The sequence below is a fragment of the Camelus bactrianus genome, chromosome 23 (genome assembly GCF_048773025.1).
Source record: "Camelus bactrianus isolate YW-2024 breed Bactrian camel chromosome 23, ASM4877302v1, whole genome shotgun sequence".
NCBI classification, from domain to species: domain Eukaryota; kingdom Metazoa; phylum Chordata; class Mammalia; order Artiodactyla; family Camelidae; genus Camelus; species Camelus bactrianus.
The window spans coordinates 4,319,938-4,347,279 of NC_133561.1; the positions used below are offsets into that span (position 1 = coordinate 4,319,938).

The window sequence follows — 27,342 nt, forward strand, 5'->3', positions numbered from 1 at the left end:
ATTCTCCCTTTACCAACCTTTCTAAGGTTGTTAAAATTATTATAAGTCCCTATTTTCCCCCCTGGAAACTGTTATTACATGCAGTCAGGTGTGCTGCATTTCTGAAGGTTTCTGCCCCTCGAGTATTTCCTGGGAAAATTATTTTTAAGCTTATCAAGAGACTTCCATTGTAATATCTGCTGATTTTCTAAGTGCTGATAATTAGCGCTGCTTGAATTAGATGCTTTTGCTCTCTTTTATAGAAATAATAATTACCTTTAAAAGTAAGACCTCACAATGAATTATTATCATGTCTCATTTTCAACTGCGGATGTGACCATTTTACACACTGATTGATGAATTTTGCTTTGTATGCTATACTTGTTTCAACTTACCTCATGATGTTATCATTTCAGGACCACCAAACAATTTTGAGAGCATGGGCTGTAAAAGATTTTGCTCCAAATTGCCCTTTGTACGTCCAGATCTTAAAGCCTGAAAATAAATTCCATATCAAATTTGCTGGTAAGTTTGGCCTCGAATGAGATCCTTTAAATTTTGTCAAATCCCCGTTGTGACTGTAAGACTTATGTCTCTGAAGTTAGTGGTAACTTCTTCTATTCATGTTTCTATAGGACAGAAAGATTTTCTTTTTATCATCTACTTGTTATAAGAGAACTTATTCCTTTTAAAATGAGAATCTTTGTGGTGAATCTCTTCTTTTTTTATAAAACTTGGTGATTTTAGTAACTGAACTCACTGGATGCCTTAGTAAGCATGAATAGATAAGCCATGATGGTCGTGTACAGCATACAGACGTAGGTTTCAAGTATTGTTTCTATTACATTATACTTAACGTTTACATATAGATAGATAATACTTTGCTGTAGATGTATTTTATATACATTCTTACCACACAACAGAGAAATATATTAAAATGTATTCAGGTGTTTTAAATAGATTTAATTTGGGGGTAGACTTTGAAAAAAATTTTTAAAAAAGAGACGTGGATTTTGCATAGAGGAGGCACTGCTTTTAAAATAATTATTCACATGAGATCATACTTTAAAGTGTTAGAAAATTGAACAGTAAAATGGTACTTTATTTTTTTCTTAAATGCTTCTGTAGAAACTAATTTTGATCCAGTTAGTAATTTATACAATTTTTTTCAAATATTAAGAATCTTTTTTAAAAAATTTCACCTTAATAGTCTAAGACTTCAGAAGTCATTAAAAGGTACATCATTTTAAGTATGTGCTTGCAAAAGGTACTTCCTTCAGATGTGTTCACATTATCTTAAAATGCTTACCTATTAGTATACGATATTTAAATGCAAAATTATAGACACTAAGAAATTTTAAAATAATAACAAGAGAACCATGAAATGATTGGGATTCAATTTGCTCTGTCTCTCATCTTTTAGCCTTGCTACTAATGATGTCACTTTTCTCTAAAAATCTATAGGAAACAGCTTAAAGCAAGGACTCTCAACTTTGGTGGCATTTTAGAAACTGTTTTGAAGATTTTTTTTTTTAAGTACTAATCAGTGATTCTGACTTAAATGGTTTCAGATAGTGCCAGGGCTTCTTTAAGCCTGTTTCCTACATCAAAAATGAAAAATAACATTACTTCCTTTGTAGAAGCTGTTTTGAAATTAAATGGAAAAATACATGTAAAATATTCCCTCTATTGCCAGTTATGTTTGTAATTAACATTCGAGAAATGCCGATTATTTATTTAAAAGACTTTTGTAATAAAGCTGCCTAATTTTTATTATTATTTAGGAAAAGGAATATTTTTACAAACGTTTCATACCTGATAATGACATGCTGTGATAACGTTTTTAGGAAGGTAATAATGGACACAGCACTAGTGAAAATTCTTAAAATATAAATTTAACTTCGAGTGCCACCACTTAGGATTTAGCTCAGCAAATTAGTATTCTGGCCGCAGTATTTTTCTCCTGTTAAATGGCCATGATAATATGATATCTCTATTCCATTGGTTAGAATTCGCAGAGAGGATTAAATCAGTAATCTCTGAAACATATTAGGTGTGCAGTAAATGGGTATTGAATATTGATCTTAAAACAATATGTAGTCTGGGAAGACAGTGTGTATTTTGAATGTGTCGTAACTAAACTTCAGAGCAAGTTTTAGTTCTTTTTCCCTTCTTTAGCATAGCCACTGATGTGCTTACAACAGGTAGATCAAACACACTGAAATAGTCTGAGTTTACAAACAAAAAATTACAACAGCTATTTGAAATGATTCTCTTTCACATTCTTATTTTGCTGTTATTTCGCTAAATCCTTTGAAATGCAGGAGCTATTTTAAAATTCTAACCCAATAGTTGATCTCAGTATTTCCTATTTAAGGCGTCTGCTGAAATTCCTTTTAGTAGTGTCTGTATTCTTTTATGGCTGTGATTACAACATCTCAAAGGAACTCTTTTTATGTTATGAAAAAGATGAAAGCACCCCAGTTTCATTAAAATGCCATAGAAACAGTTTGGGGTGATGTATGAGCCTCTCAGACCAATGTAGTATATTTTCTATCTCAGCATGAGGTTAAAAAGATTATGGATTTAACCCCTCAAACGGCAGTGCATCAGCTGTCATCTGGTTGGTGTGGTAAGTTGTTAAAATAATGGTCTCCAGTGAGCTGTGCTCCCCGGGTGTGTGTCCCATTGTGATTACACACTGCAGCTGATTCCATGAGGAGGCAAAATCTATTCCCCTGTCCTTTGAATACAGCTTGTCCTGTGACTTGTGTTTTACCAACGTACTGTGACAAAAGCTACGTTGTGTGACTTCAAAACTAAGCTTTAAAAGGCCATGCAACCTCTGCTGGCCTCTCATTGGAACACTTCCCAGACACTGCATGTGAAGAATTCCGATTTAGTCTTCCCAAGGATGAAACATCCCATGGAAAGTGAGGTCCCCCATCCCAGGCACCCCAGCTCCTTAGCTGCTGGCTTCCCCATCGGCCAACCCAAGAAATCATGCTGACCTCCAGAATGTTGAGAAATAAGATATTGATTGCTTTAAGTCACTAAGTTTTGAAGTAATTTGGTATGTGGCAATAAATAACCAATATTGTTTGTAATAAAATAAGAGTTGCTTTAATCTGAAATCATATTTATTTGATAATGTTCATTATATTTTTGACCTTATAGTGTCATGACTATTAAATAGCATTACACCAGTTATCACAAGATATAAAATATTTTTATTTTCATTAATTTAATTACCTTCTTCAATTCACCTTAAATTATAGAACTTCCACCATGACTGTAATCAATATATATTTTTAAAAGTAAATCAGTCTTTTTAAAAGGTGAAGAGGAGAAACTCCAAAATGCAACTTATAAATATTTACAATATTAGAAAGCAAAAACAATGTACAATCTAGTAACTATTACTTTATGCAGATCTACCATTTATACCATTTATGGATTGTTTTCTCCCCCCAGAAATGACTGTAGGTATTCATTAAAGTAAATAATGGAATTGTTACACTGTTATTTGAATGGATTATTATAAGAATTATTATAGTATAAGTATAATTAAAATAATCTTCTACACTTCGATCAGATTCACAGAAGAAAAGTCCCTATGGACATGATTTCAGGGATAGAAAAGATACCCTTACTCCAGTCAGCAAGGGAGGGTGGTAAAATAGGAAGCCTGGAGCTACAAAGAACAAAATCCTCAGCTGAACGATAGTTACAATGAGAGATTTCTGAATATAAGCCCAGGTATGCGGCAATACTACACATTACGGTGAGATTCAAGTAAAATAAAAATGTATGTCACAGATAATTTGATTATTTTAATCACCACAGATTTCCTAGAAGAAAATAAACTCAAATTGGTTCATAGGAAAACAATGCTTCCTTTCGGCAGTTTGTCCTTTTTATAATACGTTTGTCAAAGGAAAGAGATGCACATCGCTAGTGCTGGAGTGAGGCGGGGCCTCGGTCAGGTCTGAGTTCCGCTGTAGGAGAACCGCGTGGCCTCGGACCTCTTCGTCTCTCAGGCTTGAGTTCTTCAATATGTGAAGTGAGGGTGATGAGAGAGACGACCCCACAGGGTTGTTATAATGAAAAAAACAATACTCAAAAGAACATCAGCCAAGAGTGATGAGGACCTATCAAGGTGATGATTGTCATGAATCTTAGGAGCCTATTTCTTATCTTCCTACAAGACTGCATTGTCTTTGCTTCCAGGAAAAGTAAGTGAGGGATCTGCTTGAAGCTTTCAAAAGAGCTTGTTACGGACGTTCAAAGAGTGCGTAATTTTCAGCTTGAACATATCTTCCAGAGAGTAGAAACAGAAAGACCCAACTCTTTTTATGAGATTATAGCCTTGATACAAAACTCATTAAACAGAGTATGGGACATGATAGACAGAGACCAATTTAATTGATTAACCTAGTTGGAAAAGTATATAAAATATACTAGCAAAACAAAGTAATGTATTTAAAAAATAATATATCATCACCACGTTGAAATTATTCTAGAAACAGATCATCATTTTAAAGGAGAAGATATTCTCATCATTTCAATGGATATAAAAAAAAGCATTTGAGAGAGAATTCAACATCCATTCAAAATACTAAAAGAGAAAAAGAAAGAAAAAGACATTAGAAAGGTGTAAGTAAAGAATGTATTTTAAAAAATATTTTTATTGTAAAATCTAACATATAAGAAACCACATAAAACAAATATATAAGTTAACCAATTTTTACAAGAGAAACAGCCTTATAGCCACCACCCAGGTTTAAAAAAAATAGAATTTTGTTGTCCACCTACCATATTCAAAATCCCTTCCCTCTGCTCAAAAGTAATCATAGAAGAACTTCTTAACCTAAAGCAAGTTATCTACAAAATAACCTATAGGAAAAAAAAATTAATGATCATATATTGAAAGTCTGTTTTTAAGATTAGGTGCAAACAAGGTTGCCTACTGAAGCCACTGTTACTCAGCATTGTCCTGGAAATCCGAAGGAGTCAGTAAGGCTGTCAGAATAAATAAAATGAGTAAGCATCGGAAAAAGAGGAATAAAATTGCACTTTTCCACACATCATAAGATTCTCTAAAAAGAAAATTCAAAATAATTTCCTTTTTTTCCCTATAATGCCTTTTCCTAAGGGGAGCTCACCCATTTATATGGTTTCCAAAATTAAATCTCTCCCTCAATATCCGCAAGGAACTCCTGTCTTGTACCTCTAACTGAATAGTCAGTCTCTCCTTTCAGGTTTCTAATAACGGTCTCAAAATTAAGATGTCTAGAGATAGTTCCTGATTTTCTGCGACCCGAAGTCTGTTTCTCCCCGATTCTCCCCGGCGGCACTGTCTGCTTAGAACTCAAACCGAAACCCCTGGTCCATCCTCCATCCTTTGCGCACACAAACCACCAAGTGCTGAGGGCCGCGCTCCCCGAGTGTCTCAGGCTACTCCAGAACTCTCCCTTTCCCCTTTCCCGGGCTTTCACAGGTTGTATCTGTGAGCTTATCGCGGCTCTCCACGTTTTCCCGGCACGTTTGCGGTGACGGTTGTCATTTGTGCGTTGTCGTAGGCAGCGCATCTTCAGACTTCCAATGTCAGCCTCATCTCACTTGGTTCCTCCTTCTGGCGGCCAATATTCTTTTATGTCTTTGTTATTTTTAAAAGACTCCGGTGGGTTATTTTTGTCAACCTCTGTAGATGAAAAATTGAATGGAAATATAGCTCTGGTTATGTTACATCTCCTTTTCAGAGAGGCGTATTTTTGTCAATACGCTCCTATTTTAGAAGTAGCAGTTGGTACTGAAGCATAGGAAGAAGTAAAGGCAGTGGTCCCTAACTATGACTGATGTGAAACGTGGTTTTAGAACATCCTGTACTCTGTCAGCCTCCTGTGGGATTAGCAATTCCAGGAAAGCCTCTCCCAGGTCAAGTATCTTATCTGAAATTTCCTGGAAAAAAAGATTATGCCTCCACATCGTTGGGCCCTTCATAAACTGTGTCCTTAGTGACCAAACCGTGATGAGAAAGGCAAAACGTTACAGTGGTTCAGTGTTCGGATGCGTATCTGTAGCCCAAATTTTAATCGGAAGAGAACCAAACCTGTATCTTTTTCTTCACTCTGCATTCTGAAACTCATTAGAAGAAAACACACAAAATGAAGCAAATGGGCAAGAAAAAAATTGTACTTTACTAGGAAAAGAACTTCTTAACAGAAAAGCCTTGAATGAACTCAAAGAATGAACTGCACTCTCCAATTTGTCAGTTGAATCAAAAAATTTACTGTTTGTCTCCTAGTCAGTTGAAATTACTTATAAAACCAGTGGGAGATTAGTCCCTGTTATATGATTTAATTAACTGCTAAATTTAGGTTACCACTCTCCACTCCCCCTGCTAAATGAAGTGTTATGTCATTTGTGACTATTCAATTCCCTTTCTTTTGTCAACTAATTTTCTTTCAATTACTGGGTCCTCTGAAAATCTCCCACTTCATTTTGACAAACGTAAGAAGACATAAAAAACAAACTGGTAAATTTTTACCCACAAGTAGGAGTGAAGAATGTAAAAATCAGTTTGTAAAGAAACTTGTAAGTGTAAAGAATGTGAAACTCAGTTTGCAAATGAATTTGTGAATTTTCTATGAATTTTATTTCCCTTTGATTATGATATTTCCAAAGTAACAGATTTGAATTAAAGTTCGTGAATGAAAGGAAGAATCAGACCACAATAGTAACGTGTTGAATGAATGGAATACTTTCTACTTCACAACTAAAGCATGCCTGGAAGAATGATTCACGAAACTAGAACTGTAGGAGTGAGTTCTAGGAAATTAAAAAAAAAAAAAAAAGGTTTTAATTGCAAAAAAGTTAAAATGGGCAAAAGTAAATACTCAACAAGACTCTGCAAACATATTTTTCTTATAGTAGATGGTCATGGACAACTACCACTATAAAAACAATATTGTTTAAAACACACACACACACCCCTTGGAGAAATGATTTAATTAAAAGTATAGCCACCATGAAGTTTTTAACTGAAGCACCAGAAATTCCAGTGCCTCAATTTTTCCTCCCAAAAATGAGAGTGGAAAAATATTTTCAAGCAATATAAATATTGGAAATTATCTTAGCTGTTTCTAAATAACATATGTATGTGCAAGGCTTGGCTTGCACCAAATGGTGAGGTGCGAGCTTTTCATGCTGAATAATTTCTTCACTTCCCATGTAACACCCACATAGACACCATGTTAAACTTCACTCTTACAACCTACTTAAGAACATAATGCTTTGAATTCTTGTATTTTCAAAAGATAAATTACCAAAACTTTGAAAAGTCTCTATTTTTAGGTAGAACTATTTTCTTTTTGATTTTTGTCTTACTGTGGAGATTATCAGAAACCACTTATGACCATGTTCAAACACAGCGCAATTTGGAATCTAATTTTTTTTGTCCTTCCTCACTATTTTTTACTTTGCAAAAAATCAAACATGCACAGTTTGAAAAGTATGCAATGAAAACCTGTATTCCCCCATTTACATTCAACAATGAACATTTTTTCACATTTGCTTCATCTCTTCTGTGTGGATACACACACATACAAAGACACACTTTTTTACGTAAGCCTGCTTTTCCTAAGAATGACATTCTGCTACATACCCAAGGTAGCATTTTCACCCCTAAGAGGTGAGAATCAATTTTTTATTTTTCATTGCATTTGCTTTTATATTTTTAAATTTTTTATTGAAATAATTTTAGATTTACGGAAGAGTAAATTCCTGCTTACCCTTTCCCATCACATACCTTACTGGAATATTAACTTCTTACATAGCCATGACCCATTTAATCAAAATTAAAAAAAAAATTGAATGAATAATTTTTTAGTTAAATGTATCCTTATATTTTGTTCCTCCTAACAAAATATCAGTCACTTTTTTGTTTTTCCTTTTTGTGACTTTTGCACGTTTAATATATGGGCCAAACCGTATTTCCTGCTTGTTCTCTTTGACTTTTGATTAATTGCTCCTGACCACTAGGTATTCTGAGCCATTTTCTTGTGGACCATTTATAACTTAATTAACTTAAGGCATCTTTGTGTTTTCTCCATTAGTTTTCTTAGTTGTATATTTCTCAGAGACTCAATGTCATGCTTCTGAAAACCAGAGCAGCATATTTCTTCTGTCCTAGGGAAGTGCCTGGACAATCCTAGACCTATGACATTCAGTCTGTAGAGTAGTTTCCTGATGTCGGTGTTTTGTAAAGAAGAACAGTTATATCCTCTTCCACTCTCATTTACTTCTTCAAAACCTTTTTATGAGACTTGCTGTGAGCGATGAGCTGGTACAGGCACTAGTGGTGTATTGAATGTAATTGTCTATCCCAGTGGCAGGTGTTCTAATTTTTTTTTTAACCTCTATCCCTTTAATAACCAGGCAGCCAGTGTGACTTTACGTCCTGCCCAAGAATCCCCTTCCAACTGAGCTTAATCTTTCTACAGAGAGCTTCGGTTGCAACCTCGGGGCCCACCTCCCCAACCCTTGACGCCACCCATGTATATCAAACCTCGTGCATTCAGCTCTGTTCTGGTCTCACCAGATTTGGCTTGATGAGCTTAGTCAATCTGACGGCCCTATTTTAGGAAAAGTTTTCACGATGTGATAGGATATCCCCACTTCTGGAGTAGTTACTTCTGTACTGAAAAGAGTCTCTTAATTTTTAATCCTGGAAGAATGCGGTCCTAATACTAGGATGGCGAACAAGTGGAGATGGCAACTTTATGAGGGGATGTTGGTCTAATTTAACGTTGCTTCAACGCCTACTGTGTAAAAAAGTGCTATGCACACAGATGCGCAGCCGTGTGTGTGTGTGTGTGTGTGTGTGTGTGTGTGTGTGTGTGTGTGTGTGTGTGATTGTGAATTAGGCTTTACTAAAGAATTGGAATGTTGTTGGAGAAGCAGTGAGAGACTAATGAAAATCTTAGGTAAAGGTACACAAATTTAAGTAGTTAACGAAGTAACTCCAGGGAAAGTGTGGCCTGCAGGGAAGAGGACATAAAGGACCTCATAGGGGTGATTATTTAGGAAGTTAGCACGGTCGCTCAAATGAGCGAGACTGAGCGATTGAACCAGAGTGGTGCTAATGGAAGTGGGGGGTGAGAACAGATCCATGAATCACTTCAGACATAATCTCCAGACTTAATCATCGGTTGACTGTGGGAACCACAGAGAAGTGAGAAATCATTTTATTTTATCTTTGCAATTTTCTGTCTCTTTTTCTATCTTCCCACATTTAATGTGAACTATATGAATAACAGTGAACGAATCCATTTGTGGTTGCTTGGATGTTCATTTAACTCCAGAATATGAGTTTCTTAAGTACTTTGGTAGCTCCAGGGACAAGCACAGGGCTCCACTCATAGTTTCTCTTTACTGTGTAGTTTACAGAGTGTATCATTAAAAACTTAAATGATCCGGTAAGAATGTTAAAAAGTAATATATAACTCAGTAAAATAAAAATATGTAAAAATATATGAAATAGCGAAAAGAAAAAAAAAACTCCAGTGTTTCCACTTCTGTGGGGGAAACCCAGTGCTCTCCTCCTGTGAGCCGCCTCTACTCTGCACACCCAACGCTGCACTTCTGACAACTGTGCTCACCAAGTGTGTGGGGTTTTTTCCCCCTGCACAAAGCAGTTCTCTGCTGCACCAGCTGAGTGTCCTACATTTCAACCAAATTCTGACACTGTCTATTCAAAGATAGAATCAGATCCCACAGGTTAAAGGCTCGGTCCCGTGAGACTCCCCCAGATGAGGAGATAAACTGAGGAGGGTCTGGGGGAGTCCTGAGCACAGGAGCTTTTGTCCCTGTGGAGTTGGGGTGCACTAGCCTCCGAGTGTGGATGTGCTCACCAAGCTGGAAGCTCCCCACGCCGCCTACTGTTGAGATTTTAGGAAGTTTCCTCAGAGAGGCATGACCAATTCTTAATTCCATTTCCAGCTCCTCTCCCCTCTCTGGAAGATGGGGGTGGAATCGAAAGTTCTGAGCCTCTGAGCACGGCTTGGTCTTTCTGGTGCCTGGTGCCCACCCAGGACCCATCCAGTAGTCCACCCAGGGTCACCTCGTCAGGACAGAAGAAGCTCCCAGGGCTCTCAGCAGTTAAGAATTTACAAGGGTTTTAGGAGCTCTGTGTCAGGGACTGGGGACAGAGACAAATATTAGAACAAGAGATGGTCCTAGTGATCTTATTACCCAGGAAATTGCACGGGTCTCAGGAGCTCTGTGTCAGGGACTGGGGACAGAGACCGATTTATATATATATACGCGCATTTCCCATGATCTCACAAACAGCTTTCAAATATACAAGTAATGTTCCATCATGATGTGGTAAGAAGGAATTCTGGAGGAGAAGGAATGACACAGGAAAAGAGGACCGGAAGTCTAAATACGGATCCCTGGCGGTTTTTCCTGCGTCATTCCATTTTCTTTTAGCAGTGCCATTCAAAACGTGTGTTCTTAGCATGCCACTCCAGAGGTCCTGTTGGGAACTGCTTGGTGGGACAGTATTGTCTGAAGTAGTAAAAGGATGCACATGCAGAAATCTAACAAGGGTGGACACATCAGATAACACCTGTTTACAAAATTACACGGTTTCGTAAGGGAGTAATATGCGCTACACCCAAGATTTAAATAAAGGGACATCCATTACAATTTTATTTATTGTAAGAATAGATGTAGAAAGAAGCAAAATGTCGAGCCTCATGAGAATAGACACATGAAGCATATGAGATGTGGTGTGTATATGAATTACCCAACTAGAGGTAATTATTATAAATGATGTTAACGTGAAGAGCAATACACATGAAATAAGCAAGATATGAAATTCCTTGAAGAGGGCTAACAATTTTACTAATACTACTTATGTACATTAAATTATATTTCAGTTTTATCTGGAAATGTGCTACTAGTTAGAAGACGAGTGTGTTGATGGCTGTTTTTACTTTATTTATGGAGTTTATATTTTCAAATCTTTTCCCACAAGGTCCAAATTATCAAGTGTAGTTAATACCATGAAAAATGCGCAAATAGTTATATCTAAGCAGGGAACATGTTCATTTAATTGTGACAAGGACTTATGTTTGTAAAGATTATAATTATTTATGGAAACTGAAATGTCGTTATTATGTGGTAAAAGATACTGTATGTGAATTTATGGATATGTGCAGTTAGCGTATTTTTAAGTTTTATAGCCCATAACCAATTCTCACTTAATATTTTAATAAATCAGCTTTCACTGGCACCAAGTTTTCATTTAAACTGTCAAACTTTTCTGTGTAATAAGTCATAGGGACTAAATCTGAATAATTAGCAAATACCCGCTCCCTTCTTGAGAAGGTTAAACTCAGCTTGCAATAAGGAATGAAAAATAAATCAACTTATTAAAATGTGGTAGCTATTTTTTAAATCACCAAGGTGAATGTAATTAGCTGAGGGAAGTTATTTCCAAAAAGTTTTGGAAGTTTATGAAAATAAGAAAAAGGAATTTGCAATATGTTTAAATTACAGATGAGTGATTTTGATGAAGTCAGTCTCTCCTTGGATTGTTTATTCAATATTCTTTGATTTTCAGCTTATTAAGGTTCAGTCTTGTCTAGAACTAAACAAAAATGAAAACAAAAGCTCAACTATTGCAAAAGAGGGTTTTGTGAACTTGTGTGACAACAGCCTTAGGATGATTATCCAGTTTAATTTCTAGGGTAAATGATAAGTGCACCACAGTGCCAATCTGCTCTCCAGAAATCTATGACTTACCGCTGCAGAGATGAGCAATGTTCCTTTGAACTTTTGCCCCTTGGTTGAATGCAAAATAGTATAAGAACTGTATTACTATTATTATTGTTACGGCCATAGGCACTTACACAATGCTTATTACGTGCAACGACTTCGGTTCTAAAGAACTTTATATAGATTAACTTGGTGAATTTTCATCACAACCTTGTAAGGTAGTCGATTAGTTATCTATGGCTGTGTAACAACCTCAAAACTTTGTGCTGTAACCAATAAACACTTATTATCTCCCAGTTTCCGTGGTTCAGGAATTTGGGAGTGGTGATAATCAGGATATTTGGGATGTGGCAGGGAGGATGTGAGTTGGGACTGCAGTTACCTGAAGGCTTGACTTGGGCTGGAGGATCTGTTTCACCCACGTGGTTGGCAAGGTAGTGCTGGCTGTGGCCAGGAGGTCTCAGTTCCTTACCTCTTAGGCTTTTCCTTGGGGCTGCTTGAGGTCCTCATGACGTGGCAGCTGGCTTCGCCCAGACCGAGTAATCCAAAAGAGAGCAAGGCAGAAGCCACCCCATCTTCTATGGCATGGCCCTGGCTGCCCCCCTCATCTCCAAAGTATCTTACCGGTTACACAGACCAGCCCTATTCTGTGTAGGAGGGAACCACCCAGGATACGAATACCAGGATACGGAAGGAGGCTGCGAGGGAGGCTAGCAGCTACCCCAGGGAGATTCTATTATGATTCCATTTTACGGATGAGAAAACTGAGACACAAAGATAATAAGTAAAATGCTGGTGTCGTACTAAGTGGTAGAACTGAGCCTTGAATGCCTGTTCTCTGTTTCCGGAGTGTGTGCTGTTAAGGGATTTGTGGTATCGCCATGAATAGTTCATTTTAATTTTAAACTTTTGATTACTCACAGAGTTGCCCATTTTCATGTATCTATTGTCCATTTAGTTTGCATGTGCCTTTGTCTATAAAATACATCCCTTTACCCTTATTTTGTACGGGGGTGACTATTTTAGTGAATTATAGAGATTTTTCAAATTCTAAAATTACTAACATTTTGACTTCTAAAAAATTGCATTTTTTTCAGTTTGCAAGTTGTTTTGGGTTGTGTTCATGGTGTTTTTAACTGACAGAAGCTTTCTCTCTTTTTTGCACGTTTATCAATGTTTTCTTTATAATTTTTCCCTCTATATTATCCCAAGATCCATCATTCAATAGTTCAAATCAGTTTATTTTTTTCAAAAGTTATTTCCTTTGAGACAGAATTTTTAGCAACCCCTAGAATTATCCCCTAAGGTCCAAGAGTGTATGGACCATGAAGGACTGAAATGCCAAACATATTATTTTGGGGACTCTGTTGATGTGAACCTCATGGCGAAGAATTGTGGGGGCTGTTGGGTGGAAGGTTGGTGGTGCTGAGGAAGGGTAATCTGTTGTAGGCAAGGACTCAGCAAGTCCAAACACTTGGCTGAATTATCCTGTTAAGTCAACCTCACTTTGCAATAAGAAACTCCTTTTAATTGCATACGCCTCCTGGTAACATTGAAATTTCAATCATCATTTGTATGTCTCTTTACTAAGACTGTTGGATGAATATCTAGTTGATAGTGGCATCTACCTAACTATTTTTCTGCAAGCATGGGCATTCTGGAGGGAAAGGAAAAGATTTGGTTACTTTGGGAGACAGCCAAAAGCAAGGCAGTGGCCAATAATTGTGTCCTAAATACCTAATAGAAGAGAAGAGTCGAGAGTCTCCTTTGCAGTTTTGTCTTGAGTAACGACACCGTTGAAAACAGCTGTCCTAGACTGTACGTGACAACTGTAAATACGGCTTTGGGTTGTCATCTGTGGGGGAGGATAAGGCAAATCATAGCATCACCTGTCGGTAAGGGAAAGGTGTGAATGCCTGTAAGTGCGTATTTCCACTTATCTATTTTTATAAAAGAAAAACTTTACTTATCATGGGACTCTACAGCTTGCTGCATGTTCTTCTGCATTATTTCAGTCTGAAGTTTACAGTTTTGTCAGGCACATTAATAACTGTACCTATTTGTCTGATGTGTTACGAGGCGTAGTTTCCCAAAGACTTACATCCTTAAGGACGTGGAATTCAAACTTATGCCTTGTGGCTCCAAATCTAATAATGTTTTAAAATCAAGCACAGGACAACATTTGCAACATTTTCCTGCTTTACGATGCATTTCTACAGGTGCTTGGATTATATTTTAATCTTCATAGAGTGCTTGGTTCGGAAGGTCTATTTTCCAGCTTAACTGACAACAGTTTCCTGAGATGTAGAGAGGAAAAGATACGTAGTGCTGTGTACACCTGGACCTTAACATCATCCCAGATGATTCCAGTCTTATTTACACTGTTCAAACCTCACAATACCGGCTCAGTCCTCTCTCTCTTTTACTAATTCAACCATCCGTTGCTGTCTAAAGCGTCCCCCTCCACCTCCCCTACGCAGTTAAGAAAAAGAAGTAACGTGCTTTCATCACGAGTAGCTGAGGTCACCCTGATGCCTCACCAGTCTGGAGCCTTCTCCGCCTCACCTTCCTTCCTTCTGTTCTGCACTCTTTAAACAGCCTGAACTTTGTGGTCTGTAATTTAAGCCAAACCTCGTATCAGTACTGCTTTCCTTTGTCTTATTTTTTATGGCCCCTGATTGACAATAACAAACATACAAACAAAATGCTAAACAGGTGGATCCTGTCTTCCTGCTCCTTGGCTGAGCGCTCCTGGGGAAAAAAAAAAAATCAAATAGCGGGTCAGACTCATGTCACTTTGAACTCATGGTCCACAGCCCACAGGCCCTTAACAAGGTGAAATTTTTTTCTCTTCAAAACATACTCTTACTCCTGCAGTCACAATGCCAAACCCTAGCCCATCTTCTAATTCTTAGCTTTGGGAAACCAGTGCGTAAACATTTCCTCAGATTTTTGCTGCTGCATTTTCCCAGTGTTACTTCATTTTCACTTACCATTTCCAGATTTTCTCTGTTACAATAGGACTTCCTTACCTCTGTGCTGAATCTCAGTGCCTCGTACCTTGTCAGCAACCTTGTGATATTTTTCTCTCCTTAATCTTCCAATCTCTGTTAATTTATTTCCATAAAAATTTAGGTAGCCTCCTACCTCTCTGATTTACTTTTAAGAAAATTACCTCTGTATGCTTTCTTCGTCTTTCAGTTTATTCTTAGTTGACCTTAAAATCATAGTTTAAATATCAGTTTCTTAGGGATGCCTTTTTTTATTCCCCCAGGGCAGGAAAGGTACCCCCTTTGCATCTTCTTAGAGCACTGGCATTTATATCCTTCATAAGATTTATCACAGTGTATTTGCTACTAATAAATCTTCCAGGCTCTTTCAAAATCCTTTTGAATCAGTGACTCACACCATTTTAGTCCAGCTGCAGTTTTGGGGTGTGTGTGACCGAAAAGTAACGAAATTGATTTCAAGGTCAGACTTGGCAACATTCCTTCCTGATTCCCTCATTAAATGCTAGGGTTTGGGGGAATGTGGTGGCTGTAATTTTCAGTCATCAGTTTCATTTAGTGGCTGTTTGAACCATTTATCCATCTGGTAGCAAGCAGTAAGCATTAATGTAAGTGCAGGAGAGCGAAAACCCACTGGAAGGTGTCGCTTACTGTAATGGGCACGGCTAATCATTTTTAGACTTGCGTGGCTTATGTAGAGTTCTTTATAGGCAGTTGGAATTTTAGTTAATAATGAGCTTGGACAAATTACTACCTCTCTGCACATCTCTTTCCCTATGTGAAACCTGTTTAACACAGCATCTGTCATAGAGCTTTGGTGAGGTTTAATAATACACACGCATACATACATATATATGTGTCATTTAGCATATACGTTGAAATCTTGTTTGGGATTATTACTATAATACTATTAGTGAATATGAAAAGGAATATATGTATGTATATGCATGACTGAAACATTATGCTGTACACCAGAAATTGACAAAACATTGTAAACTGACTCTACTTCAATGAAAAAAGGCATAAAAACCCTTAAAAATAGTACTGAGAAGACACTTAGTAACTATATCATTAACTCTCATGATATCAGTAACTATCATGAGCTCGTGAGAAAGGAATACTTCCCATCAGTACTTAAATAAATTAGAGTTCTGAGGACAGCAGTTTTTCAAAAAGTATCAAGACTGCTGTTTTTGCAACACGTTTAAAGGAAAGAGAGGCTAATGAAATCAAAACTGTTTTGCTCTAGGATACAGGAAACTTGATTTCCCTTTGAGCATTTAATTAGCGTGGCACATTAAAAGAAACATGACAGCATTCAGATAACATAAGGATTCAAGCAATTATAAAAACGCAAAAATGTGTTTTATACTCAGTATCACTGAAGTGAAATAAATCTGTTTTTAGGATGTTGCCAATCTCAAACTGGGTTGAATTCTGTATATTTAATAAGCATTCTTATATTTAGAGCTTGTGAAACTAAATGACTTTTAAAGCTTTACTGAAACCTATTCTTAGCCGTTTAGTGATTGGTTCACAGTCCAGAATTGGCAGAAGTCTCTGATGTCTGCTCAGGTACATACACACACATGCACGCACGCACGCATGTGTGCACACATTGATTAGTATTTTATTGATTAAAGCAACAGGATCAGAATAAAACTCGATTGTTAGAGACTATTCTCCTCTAAGAAAAAAGAATCAATTTTCATGGCAATCAACCCATTCATGCTTATAAACAGAGTCTAATAAGTGAAAGGTATGTGTGAGCGATTTAAAAGGCGATTTGTTCAGTCAGTGTATGTAATAAACTCTTTCCCCATAAAATAAAAACAAATAACATTCAATTTTTTAAAAATTTACCGTTTCGTGTTTCTCTTTAAAAGATTTTTTCAAAGGATATTTGATTTCTGTAAGTCAGAACTCAGGGCTGCATTGGCTCAGTGCTCTGTCTGCTGTTGTTTACTGCTTTCCAAAGAGCCGTTACCTAGCAACCGCATGGAAGAGGCTTCCAGGACTGCAGAATCGTACAAGAGCTCAGGAAACACTGCGAGGCGGACTTTAAAAAATATGCTGACTTGTTAAAGAGTAGTTAACAAATTACTTTTCCATGAAGTAAAAAGGGCTTGAAAATAGATCTGATTCATCTCTATCAATTCATATCTTTAATTAGGATTGCTTATCTTAAAAGCTTTTAAATTAAAAACAATAAAAATAACAATAAAACAGAAACCAAGACTCTCACATAATCCTGCTATTTTAAAAGTCATAGCCTTTGACAACCTGTTTCCCACACTTTAAGATAGTTCCTATTAACAGTTTGATTCCTGTTCTTAGAATTTTTGTGCTTATCCAGACATACGTGCACAAGTGAGCTTATATGCAGAAGTCAGCAATTCTGTAAAAATGGGATCGTGTTTTAATTGTGTAACAGTGGAGTCATGTTATATCGTTTGCTACTTAATTTTTTAAATTGTGTTATTGAGATTATTTCAAGGGAGTCTATTGAAATGTATCTTCTTAAATTTTTCACAAGGCAGGATTGTGATGATAAATATTACCTGTTTGGAGTTCTGATCAGCAATTTATACTCACTGTCCACTTCCCTCCTCAGAAAACCCAGGAGGCGAATACTATTATTCATCACATGTTAAAGATAAGGCAGGTTAGACTGCGAAGAACCAGCACCTTGCCCGTGGCCCGGCTTACTTGACCCTGTGTGCTGATGCTCTAACCGCAGGCAACATAGGAGCTACATCAAAAAAACACCAAAAAAGAGCTAAATCAAAAATAACAAATTTTAAAAGGATGAGAAGAGAATACAAGAGGGAATGCATATAATTTTGAAAGAGGAAATGCTTCCTTCAACAAGGGAGGGGAGTTAGAAGCCATTAAGGAAGCAGGGGCAGGTTTGATTCTTGCATCGTCAAGGCGGGGCTTTTGCCACGTGTGTGTTCTCACCAGCAAGAAGGAAGGCGTTTAGGGAAAGTGTCTGCACCATAGTAATTCTGAAGTTGGACCAAACCTAGGCTGGCAACCGTCTAACTAACAGGGCCGCGGAGATGTGTCATTTCTCCTGGGCAACCATGCTCCCAGCTAACACGGGGTGGGGGGGGTAGTGGATGAGGGAAATGGGGGCCTCCGTTACTGAAGGGAGAGCAGAGAACGAACACGAAGTGATAGTCGTTTCAGATGCGGTTCAGAGCTTTTTTGTCTCCTCGAGGACCCAAGTACAAAATCTTCCCTATACAGTAAGAGACTCGTCCATTATCATGAAAAATACTCCAAAGTTGCTTCAATTGCTGCATCCAACTCAAAGCCAGGATATCTGGGCGATGCAGAGTCAGTTCTAGAGGTGGATCTAATGGTCTGGCAACACATTAATAAATGATTCTGCTGCACCCACCCCCATCCCATATGCATGTGCAACAGCAGAGCAAGATAACTGAAATAAGATACTGATTTTTGGATAAAGAAAGGGGGACACAACAGACACTGGTCCATAGCAGTGGTGAAGTCCCATGGGACATGAACTGCAGAGACCTTGCAGTAAGTGTTTTGATGAGACACCCATTTTAAATTTATTTCAGGATTAATGTGCATTGATTGATATTATAGTTGTTTTGATTTGTACAAAATCTATCACTTACATTGTGCAGATGTTATCTGCCACATCTTTTAATAATTACTTTCTGAGTCTTTATGTCGTGTGACTCTGAATTTGAGAAATCAATTATGTGTTACATCAGCACCACTGTAGTTCATACCGTAGAATTACCAGAACTAAAGGCGACTTTATAAGGGTCTGACTGTGACTCAAACCCACCTACATCTCACCTCCTCGGACAGTTGAGGCATAGGACAAATAACGTTTGGCCAAAGACTGTCACTTTTCTTAAAGACAGATCTGGGGCTGGAGCCCTTCGCTGTCAGTCACTCACCTCCCAGTCTAGTTCCTTTTCTTATGAAACATTTTTTTCTGGGGATAAAATTGCACATGTGAAAAACATCTCTCAAACAAGTGTGTTTATATGGAAACTTTTGTTAATTTTATTCATTGCTTTATTTTTTATTTGACTTTAAAATATGACTATCCCAAGGTAAATTATTCTAATTTACCTATTTTATTTCAAACAGATCATGTTGTTTGTGAAGAAGAGTTTAAATACGCCATGTTAGCTTTAAACTGTATATGCCCAGCAACATCTACACTTATTACACTACTGGTTCATACCTCTAGAGGGCAGTAAGTATATTTTTTCTTTAAGATAATACATTTTAAATTATAAATAAATAAATATATATATATATATATATATAAGTTCAGTTATGTGATTTAGAAATTCAGTAAGCCAGGGTGTCCAGCTGAGATGTACCTGTGCTTGTATTTGTGTGAGTTATCTTCATCTGACCGATGGATGCGTGGGTGGATGGATGGATAGCGGGATAGACGGACAAAAAAGAAAGGTCCCGTGATGGGGTCCAAGGCCCCATGACAGTGGTTTGTTATCTTTCCGAACTAGTCTTGAGATAATTTGTTTCTAAGTGTCTGCACCGTGTGTTTGGCCTAGAACTAGGGCATCGCTTCTATTTTCAAGGTTAATACTTAGCAAATAAAACTTTAAAAAATGGGATGATGGCAGTCACGACTATAGGATCTTAAAACCCTTTTTTTTTTCTATTTCCGAGGTAAGTTTTAATCTGAAAGCTGTATGTGCACAAATGAGCTCAAACTTAAAATTTTATAATTGTTAGTGATAAAGTAGTTGATAAAATTTGCTAATGTAATATGAAAGAAATCATTTTTCATATGGATTTCAAGGTATTGGGGGGAAGTTACATCATCAGTATGTTCTTTCCTATTTGTTTATTTGGATAGAATTTCATAAAATACAGAGATTGTTTTTGACTTGGATGGTCAAGAAAAGTATAGTCCGTGAACACAGCCACTGCTCTTGTTTAAACAGACAGATGTTGCACTGCATGTCGTTCTTTCCATCTTCCTTACTTGGTGTTTTAGAAAATGTTGATTTTCAAGTAAATTCCGCTGTGCTGCTTGTGGTGGTGATTATTTAAATTTAGTGAGTTAATTGATAGCTATTTAGGTGAAGTGCCAAGTCAAATAAATCAAGGAAAAGGAAAATTCTTTCCTGGGATTTAGTACTAGATGGAAGAAATTGCTAATTGAAAAAGAGTGAATGCCCTCTGGTATTTTTAAGGAGATTTTTCTCACTTACCTCTAATTGTGTCTCTGCTCTATTGAGACAGAAAGCATTTCCCAGGAGCAATTTTCTCAAAGTTCTGAATATAAATATTTCTGTTTTGTACATTTACAAGCCTTTAAGATTTGCAGTGGAAAGGATGCAACAGGATCATGAATGAAATGATTTTTCTTTGATGGAAGGACTCAGCATTTCGACGGAATGAAGTAAAATACAGAAAACTCTTGCCGCCAATTAACTGCACGTTCATAGAACTCTTCACAAGGGTTTGTTATTTTGTCATGCGTCTTTGTCGTAGAGTCACACAGCTTCAGAGCAGAGCGTCTAGTCCAGTTTCCTTGTTGCACAAATGATAAAATGAGGCCCACTGACGCATCACACGTCAGTGTTTGAAGACTGATTAAACTTCATTTTCCGACTCCTACTAAATATGTATTGGCACACAGTATTGCCTGCTGGACAAAATGCACTTGATGTAAGTTTAGTGAGAATTTCAGTGGCCTTTAAAATAGGACTTTCCTTAATATACTCTAATGAATTTCGCCAAAGTGAAAAAGAAAGTGATATTGTTGAAGACATCGTTACTGTATAATGAAGGATTTCCTATAAGTAAGATTGACCTACAAAATTATTTCACAATCAATTGTCACAGTACATGCTATGGCCCTCCAAAATAACTTTCTTTATAGCAGCTTTATTGAGGTCTGATTCATATACCATATCATTCACCCTTTAAAGGCTACAATGTAATATTTTTAGTATATTCATAAAATTGTGCAACTGTCCCTGCTAACTCGTGAATATTTTGCATCACCCCATAAGGAAATTCTCTACCTTTGTACAGGTGCCCACATTTTACCCAAACCCTTTGAACCAGAGGCAACCACTAATCTCCTCTGTCTCTATAGAATTTCCTATTCTGGGCATTGCAAGTTGCATATAAATAGAATCATCCAATATGTGCTTTCTGTTGGGGGGACTGGCTTTTTTCACACGGCAAGGTGTTGTTGAGGTTCATCCACATTGTAATAAGCATCAGTATTTTCTTCCTTTTTACAGCTGAATAATTTTCCATTGTATGGATACATCTCATTTCATTTTTCTGTCCATCAGCTGATGGATATTTGGGTTGTTTCCAGCCTGGAGAATAGGGCTGGTCTCAATGTTAATGTACGGATTCCCGTGTGGGCAGGTGCTTTGATGTGTCTGGGTGTGTGTCTGGGAGTGGAATCGCTGGGGCGTCGGTGGCTCTGTTTAGCCTCTTTTAGGAACTGCCTGAACGTTTTCTGAAGAGGCCGTCGTGTTTCGCGTTCCCATCAGCAGTGTGTCGTGCTTCCAATTCCTTCATGTCCTCAGCAATACTTGTTAATACCTGCGCTTTTCGTCATAACCATCCTCGTGGAGGCCAAGTGGTGTCTCACTGTGGTTTTCATTTGCATTTCCCTCATGGCTAATAATGCTGAGCATTGTTCTGTGTGTTCATGGGCCATTTTCATATATCATCTTTGAAGAAAAACCTATTCATCCTTTGCCTGTTTCCTAATCATGTTATTTGTCTTTGATTATTGAGTTGTAAGAGTTATTACATGTTTTGGATACAAAGACCTTAAACAGATAAATAACATTACTTGAATATAAATAATCATCCAAACAGTTCACTTAATTTAACGTATCTAATACATCTTGTTAAGACTGTTGTTTAGTGGGGAGGGGTATAGCTCAGTGGTAGAGCGTGTGCTGAGCACGCACAAGGTCCTGGGTTCAACCCCTAGTACCTCCATTAAAAATAAATAAAGAAAAACCTAATTACTTCCCCCCCCAAATTTTTACAAATAAATTAATTTTAAAAAAGAATATTGTTTGACTAAAGTAATCTGTATTGTCTTCTGTATTACACATTAATTGAAGATCCACTTATTAACAGAACACGTTTGAAATTTCGCCTTTGAGCACCAGTAGAAATTAGACAGCTCAAAGATATATTGATTTAATAATAAGATACCAAGTTTGGGAGTTGAATTAAGTAGAATAATGAGGAAAATGTCTAATAGTCTAGGCACTGCCTTATTAAAGGATTATCAAACCACTAATTGAAAACACAGCTTAAGGTAGTACTCAAATTTCTCCATTAAGAAGGAGAGAGAATAATAAATGGAGATTTTTGACTAAAAATAGTTGATACTCACAAGCTGTTGTGACTCGATGAGTTGATACGAAGTGAAAAGAGAAGCTAAGACTTTGAGCGACCAAGCACAGAAATCAATGTAATGCAGCACCTAACATGGTCTAACAATATGTTTTTAAATTAAGTGCTATGTAGACTGCAAGTATTTAAGGAAAATAATAAATATGAGTTCTGAAACAAATAAGGTGAAGGAAATATGAGTTAGTGACAGAAGAAGGCCAGCTCTTTTAGTGGCAGCCCCGCCGTAGGTCTGAGTGCTATTGGAGTCCCTAAGTCCTTACCCCCCCAGACACCCCCATTCTTTCCCTGGTGCTCGTCTTCCTCTGGCCTGTGGACGTGGGGACAAAGATGGAGACCATGGGTCAAGGATGAATTGCCTCCCTCTGTTGTTTTATATGGAGAATATTAACTTTTTAAAAAATATATCTTGTGTCAGGGAGGTTAGATCTCAGTGGTAGAGTGTGTGCTCAACACACACGAGGTCCTGGGTTCACTCTCCAGTAGTACCTCTCATTTAAATAAGTAAGTAAATAAGTAAGTAAATAAACTTAATGACCTCCCCCTTCACAGAAAAAAAATTTAAAAAAAGTATCTCTTATTTTAGAGTCCCCAAACTAGCTCAGCCAGGACCCTGACTAACGCAGCTCCCGAGGCGCATTGACACCCTTCCGATCTTCATTTTCTCTTCTTCTGGGTTAATGTACGTGTTCTGGTTCCAGTCGATCTGCGGGTCAGCTAGATGACATCAGCGTTAGACGGCTTCAAATAGCCGTGCTCCTGGAGGCCCTGAGCATCTACGCGGTGCTCAGGGCCCCATGGCTTTTCCTCTCACCCCCTCCATTTACTTGCGCGTCCAGTGCCCTTGGTAGTGGTATTTCCGAGTGTTCATTAAACTAGCGTTTTGACTTATTTGGCAAATCTCCTTAGAAAGATGGACGCAAGTCTCTTCTTTGAATAGTTGTTATTGCCGGCTGTCAAACGTGAACCATGGTGATTGTGGCAGGGAGATGCCAGATGGTCAGAACCACTGATGGGCATTCAGCTCACCCCACTCATCTTGATGGCAGGTCACCTTTATTCATGTTTAATTTTTTTTTCTTTTCCTTTCCATTAGCTTTCATGGAAATATTTATTTCATTTTTAGTCCCATCCAAGAGGTAATAGCTTTAGTCTCAGTGGTAATCAATGGGAAGGAGAGGGAGAGCTGATGAGAACAATATTGCAAAGCTAAAATTTACAGAACCTGGCCCCAGATTAGACATGGATGTCGAAAAGAGCAAAAAGAAGAAAGTCTCTTCACCCACTGAGGCTGGACGGGAGAGAACCAGAAAGCGTGTGGTTTGGCAGAATGAAGGAGTTTGATGTGGGGTCTGTTTGCTTTCTGATGCAGATACCACTGATGCTGGGAATCCCTGCGACTCACGGTTCCCGAGGAGGGATGCGTGGCACCCAGGGAGGTGGACGTAGAAATGGAGGGCGTTTGGGAGAAATGACAATTCCAGGCTTTTCCTTGGGAAATTACTCCTTTTAGGAAACAGTTGGAAGAAGAGGACAGCAAAAATAGTGGAGCCTAGCAGAACAAGAAGGAGCAAGGATATCTAAAAAGAACTGGAGAGTTAGCAATATAGATGGTTTAAGATGGAGACAGAACAAACAGAATTAGTATGTCTCTGGGAAATTCTGAGAAAATGATTCTGGACAGTGGAGACTTTCTCATGTTGAGATAATCTGAACAAATAAGGAGATGATAAGAAAGTGAAGCCCGGTGGAAGGCTGCCACTTTATTAGGTTTGCCCAGAAAGATTAGAAAGAAAAATAATGAAAGCTCTGTTACGTAGATAATAGTTCTGCCAGTTCCACAGAAGCCTGCTTCTTTGATCACGGCAATTAAGAAAGGCCGTTGAGATAAACTTGGTCCTTTCTCCGCTTCTCCCATGACAAACACACACACGCGCAGGCGCACACACACAAACGACTTAAAAGATTGGAGTTCTGAATGGGGATAATCACAAGAAAAGGAAACAGACCTCTAAAAGTTACTCTTATTTTTCTTTTTATGTGAGTTAACATGTACTGAAAATCTCCCCAGAAAGACGTTTTACTAGATGTGTCCAAAATCTGATTACCTGAGAAATGTTTTTCCTCAGCACACCTATTAAAAGATCGTTGTAGAACATTATTCTATGAAATGTAGTTTGAGAGCTACAGATACTAATCAGTCTGACAGTCCTCTGCTTGAGAAGCCTTTAAGTGCTCATCTTTCATTATCAAATTAGATTTAAGTATGTCCGTTTTATTTATTTAAGGCCCTCTATGCTCTAGTCCTAATTTATTTTTCATATCCTGATTTCTCATGATTCTCTTATATGTATCGTGTTCCCTAAATAATACTATCCTAAATATACTTTGTGGTTTCCGCCTTGTACATCTTTTTTTTTTTATGTCATTCCTTCTGCTTGGAATTTATTTCCTCTGCCTTCCTGGAGGGTTTTGTTAAGTCAAAAATTCTATCTCCTCAGGAATATTTTTAATTTTTTCCAATTTAGCATGACTTTTCCTTTCTATCAACACACATAAAATTTTATGATATTCCGCCAGAGCGTGTATTATAATCCTTTTATGTTTCCCTGCTTAATAGGCTGTAATTTCACGCAAGGTAGAGAGCAAGCCTCACTCATCCTCGTACCTTCTGTAGTGTCTTCACAGCAAGGATGCTCAGTAAACAGCAGTGAAATAAATGAAGTGAAGGAGACACTGAAGATGATTCATTGAGGCCCCGGTTCAAAGTGGTTTGTGAACCACGTGGCTTTACCTGCTCTTCCTCATGAGACTCCCTGGAAGTGATAATGAATAAATCAAAGTCATAAGCCCTTCATCAATGAAAAAGAAGAGATTTCAGTGAACTTCTAGAAGATGGGCAGTGGATAAAGAATTGATGACCCTCCCGTCCCAGAGCATGTTTAGAGGGTGATGCAGCAGGACCCCATCCCAGCCCCGGGGAGGCTCTAGGGTGCAAGTTTCCCAGGAAAGGAGGACGCGCTTTAATTGAATTTCTGTATGCAGGACAAGTTACCCCTGTTTCATCCACCACAGTGCCATCTCCCTGCCATTTGGTTTAGTCAGACATTTACCACTGGGAAAAATCAGATTTTTCGTAAATGAATTAGTCAGAACTCTAAGCTAGTAGATCGTTTGGGGATAGGGTCCAAGTGTCGTATTCTGGCATTTAGAGACGACAGACTAAGTAGTCTGAACCCTGCTTGCTTAGTATGAGATGTAACCTGCCCTTAACAAGTCAGATTCACAGACAAAGGAATCGATGCAATATCCCAGTGTATCGTACTCAGAACTTAGAAGTACGGCTCTCGTCATTTGCTGACTGGCCGCTTGCGGGGTGAAATGAGGGGAAGAAATCCAGCCGGAAGGAGGGCGGTTCTTCTGTTTGCACTGGAGCTGCTTTGGGTTTATAGGGAGTGTTGAAACTTGCACTCACTAGTAAACAGTTTTCTTTTAAATCAAAAGACCATAACATTTGAAAAAAAAAGTCAAATATGCCTTTTTGAAGCAAGGAGAGTCTCAGTAAATGGGAACAAAAAACCCATTAAAAAGAAATTCAAATGTATTTTTGAAAAGCAGAGAAGTATAAATAATAGTTCAGAAGAATACTGACGGATTATGAAAGGGTGATGATACGTGTTCAAAGGAAAAAAAGTGCTGAAGAGGTTTTTCTTATTTGTAGAGTTTTATGTTTTTAGAATATTTAACTTAAATTTCTATTAATTACAATTCTGAAGGATCTGATTTTCTCTTCAGTAGTAAGAAACCAAAGCCAAAATAAATAAATACACAAATCCAGGATAGCTAAAAAATCATTGTAATTATTACTCTCAGGAAGATACAGAAAGGAGAAATGGTGGAGAAATAGAAAGTAAAGAAGACCTTTTGAAATGAACAGAGTGATTGCTGAAATTAAAGTTCAGAAAAAACCTTGAAAGACAGTATCATAAAATCTTGAGGATTTCAAATTAAAAAAAGAGAGAGACTATGAAGGAAAAGCATTCACAGGACAGGAGATCAATCCAAAAGAGACAGTGTCTGATTTATTGGAAGTTCCAGAAGAGATGGAGAGAATAGAATGTAAGAAAATGATAACCGAAGAAGGGTCATTCACATCTTTTAATTGACAGGGTCTCTTGCTTTTGAAGTGCTAATGAATGAAAAAGATCCACACCTAGAGGTGTAGTATTGCCAAATTATGGAGCAGTAATGATGGAGAGAAAATTCTTTAAACTTGTAGGAAGGTAGAGACATTCTAGCATTGATTCATTGAACTAGTTTAACTATAAGCAGATACACCGAGGAATACGATCACTCACAGAACAAGAAAGTTTGCCTCTGTTTGGGGTGAACGTGCGTGAGCCGTTCCCGTTGCCACACCACACAGCTCCCCCCGTGGGCAGTGACACCTCTGAACATCCAGGAGCTAGAAGCCTCTGCAGCCATGTGCCTCAGTGGTGTGGCTGCCCCTTGCCTGCCTGTTCCCTCATTTAGCTCACTTCCAACCTGAACTCCTGCCTTTGTGTCTGATCGATGGAACCCAGGTCACGTGTCTGCACCATGTGATAAAACCAAGGATTCCTAAAAGCTGTGGTCAAGATATGAAACGTCAGGCATTGTGTCTCAACAAGAGACTGGACTAGATTAAAAGTAACATATACAATGCGATGGGGCAAAGGAAGTATCTGTTTTCTCTCCCAACTGGAAAAAGAGGCGATCATAAACTCCAAGAAAATAAAAAGGAAGCCATAATAAATCAAATTAAAAGTGCCATAATCAATAGGTGGTCAGTATGTAAAGAAATTTTTCTTTGATATTCTCTCTTGAATTGCTGAGGAAACTACAGAGAAGTTTATATAATTATAGCATTCTACTTAACTCTTAAGTGAACTGTGTTGCAATGATCATAATAATATAATCACTGCACACAGGTTCTCCATACTTTTTTTCCAGTTTTATTATAATTGATAACATTGTATAAGTTTAAGATGTACAGAGTTCTCTACTTTTATCTGAAGCCATTGACTTATTACAGCCACTGAGCAAAATGCAAATATTTACAATTTCAACAATGTAAAAAGATGAGCAAATGATACTTTAAAGT

At 37.7% G+C, this 27,342-nt stretch overlaps 1 protein-coding gene across 2 annotated transcripts in view; it reads left to right on the plus strand.

The window, feature by feature from the left end:
• The window catches only part of KCNT2 (potassium sodium-activated channel subfamily T member 2), a 282,806-nt gene that overhangs the window by 161,793 nt on the left and 93,671 nt on the right, over positions 1 to 27,342 (plus strand). For both annotated transcript variants that reach the window (XM_010974039.3, XM_074351598.1), the window contains exons 13-14: positions 396 to 504; positions 18,912 to 19,020. In XM_010974039.3, coding sequence (XP_010972341.3) covers positions 396 to 504; positions 18,912 to 19,020 — 218 coding nt within the window. The remainder of the gene's footprint in view (positions 1 to 395; positions 505 to 18,911; positions 19,021 to 27,342) is intronic.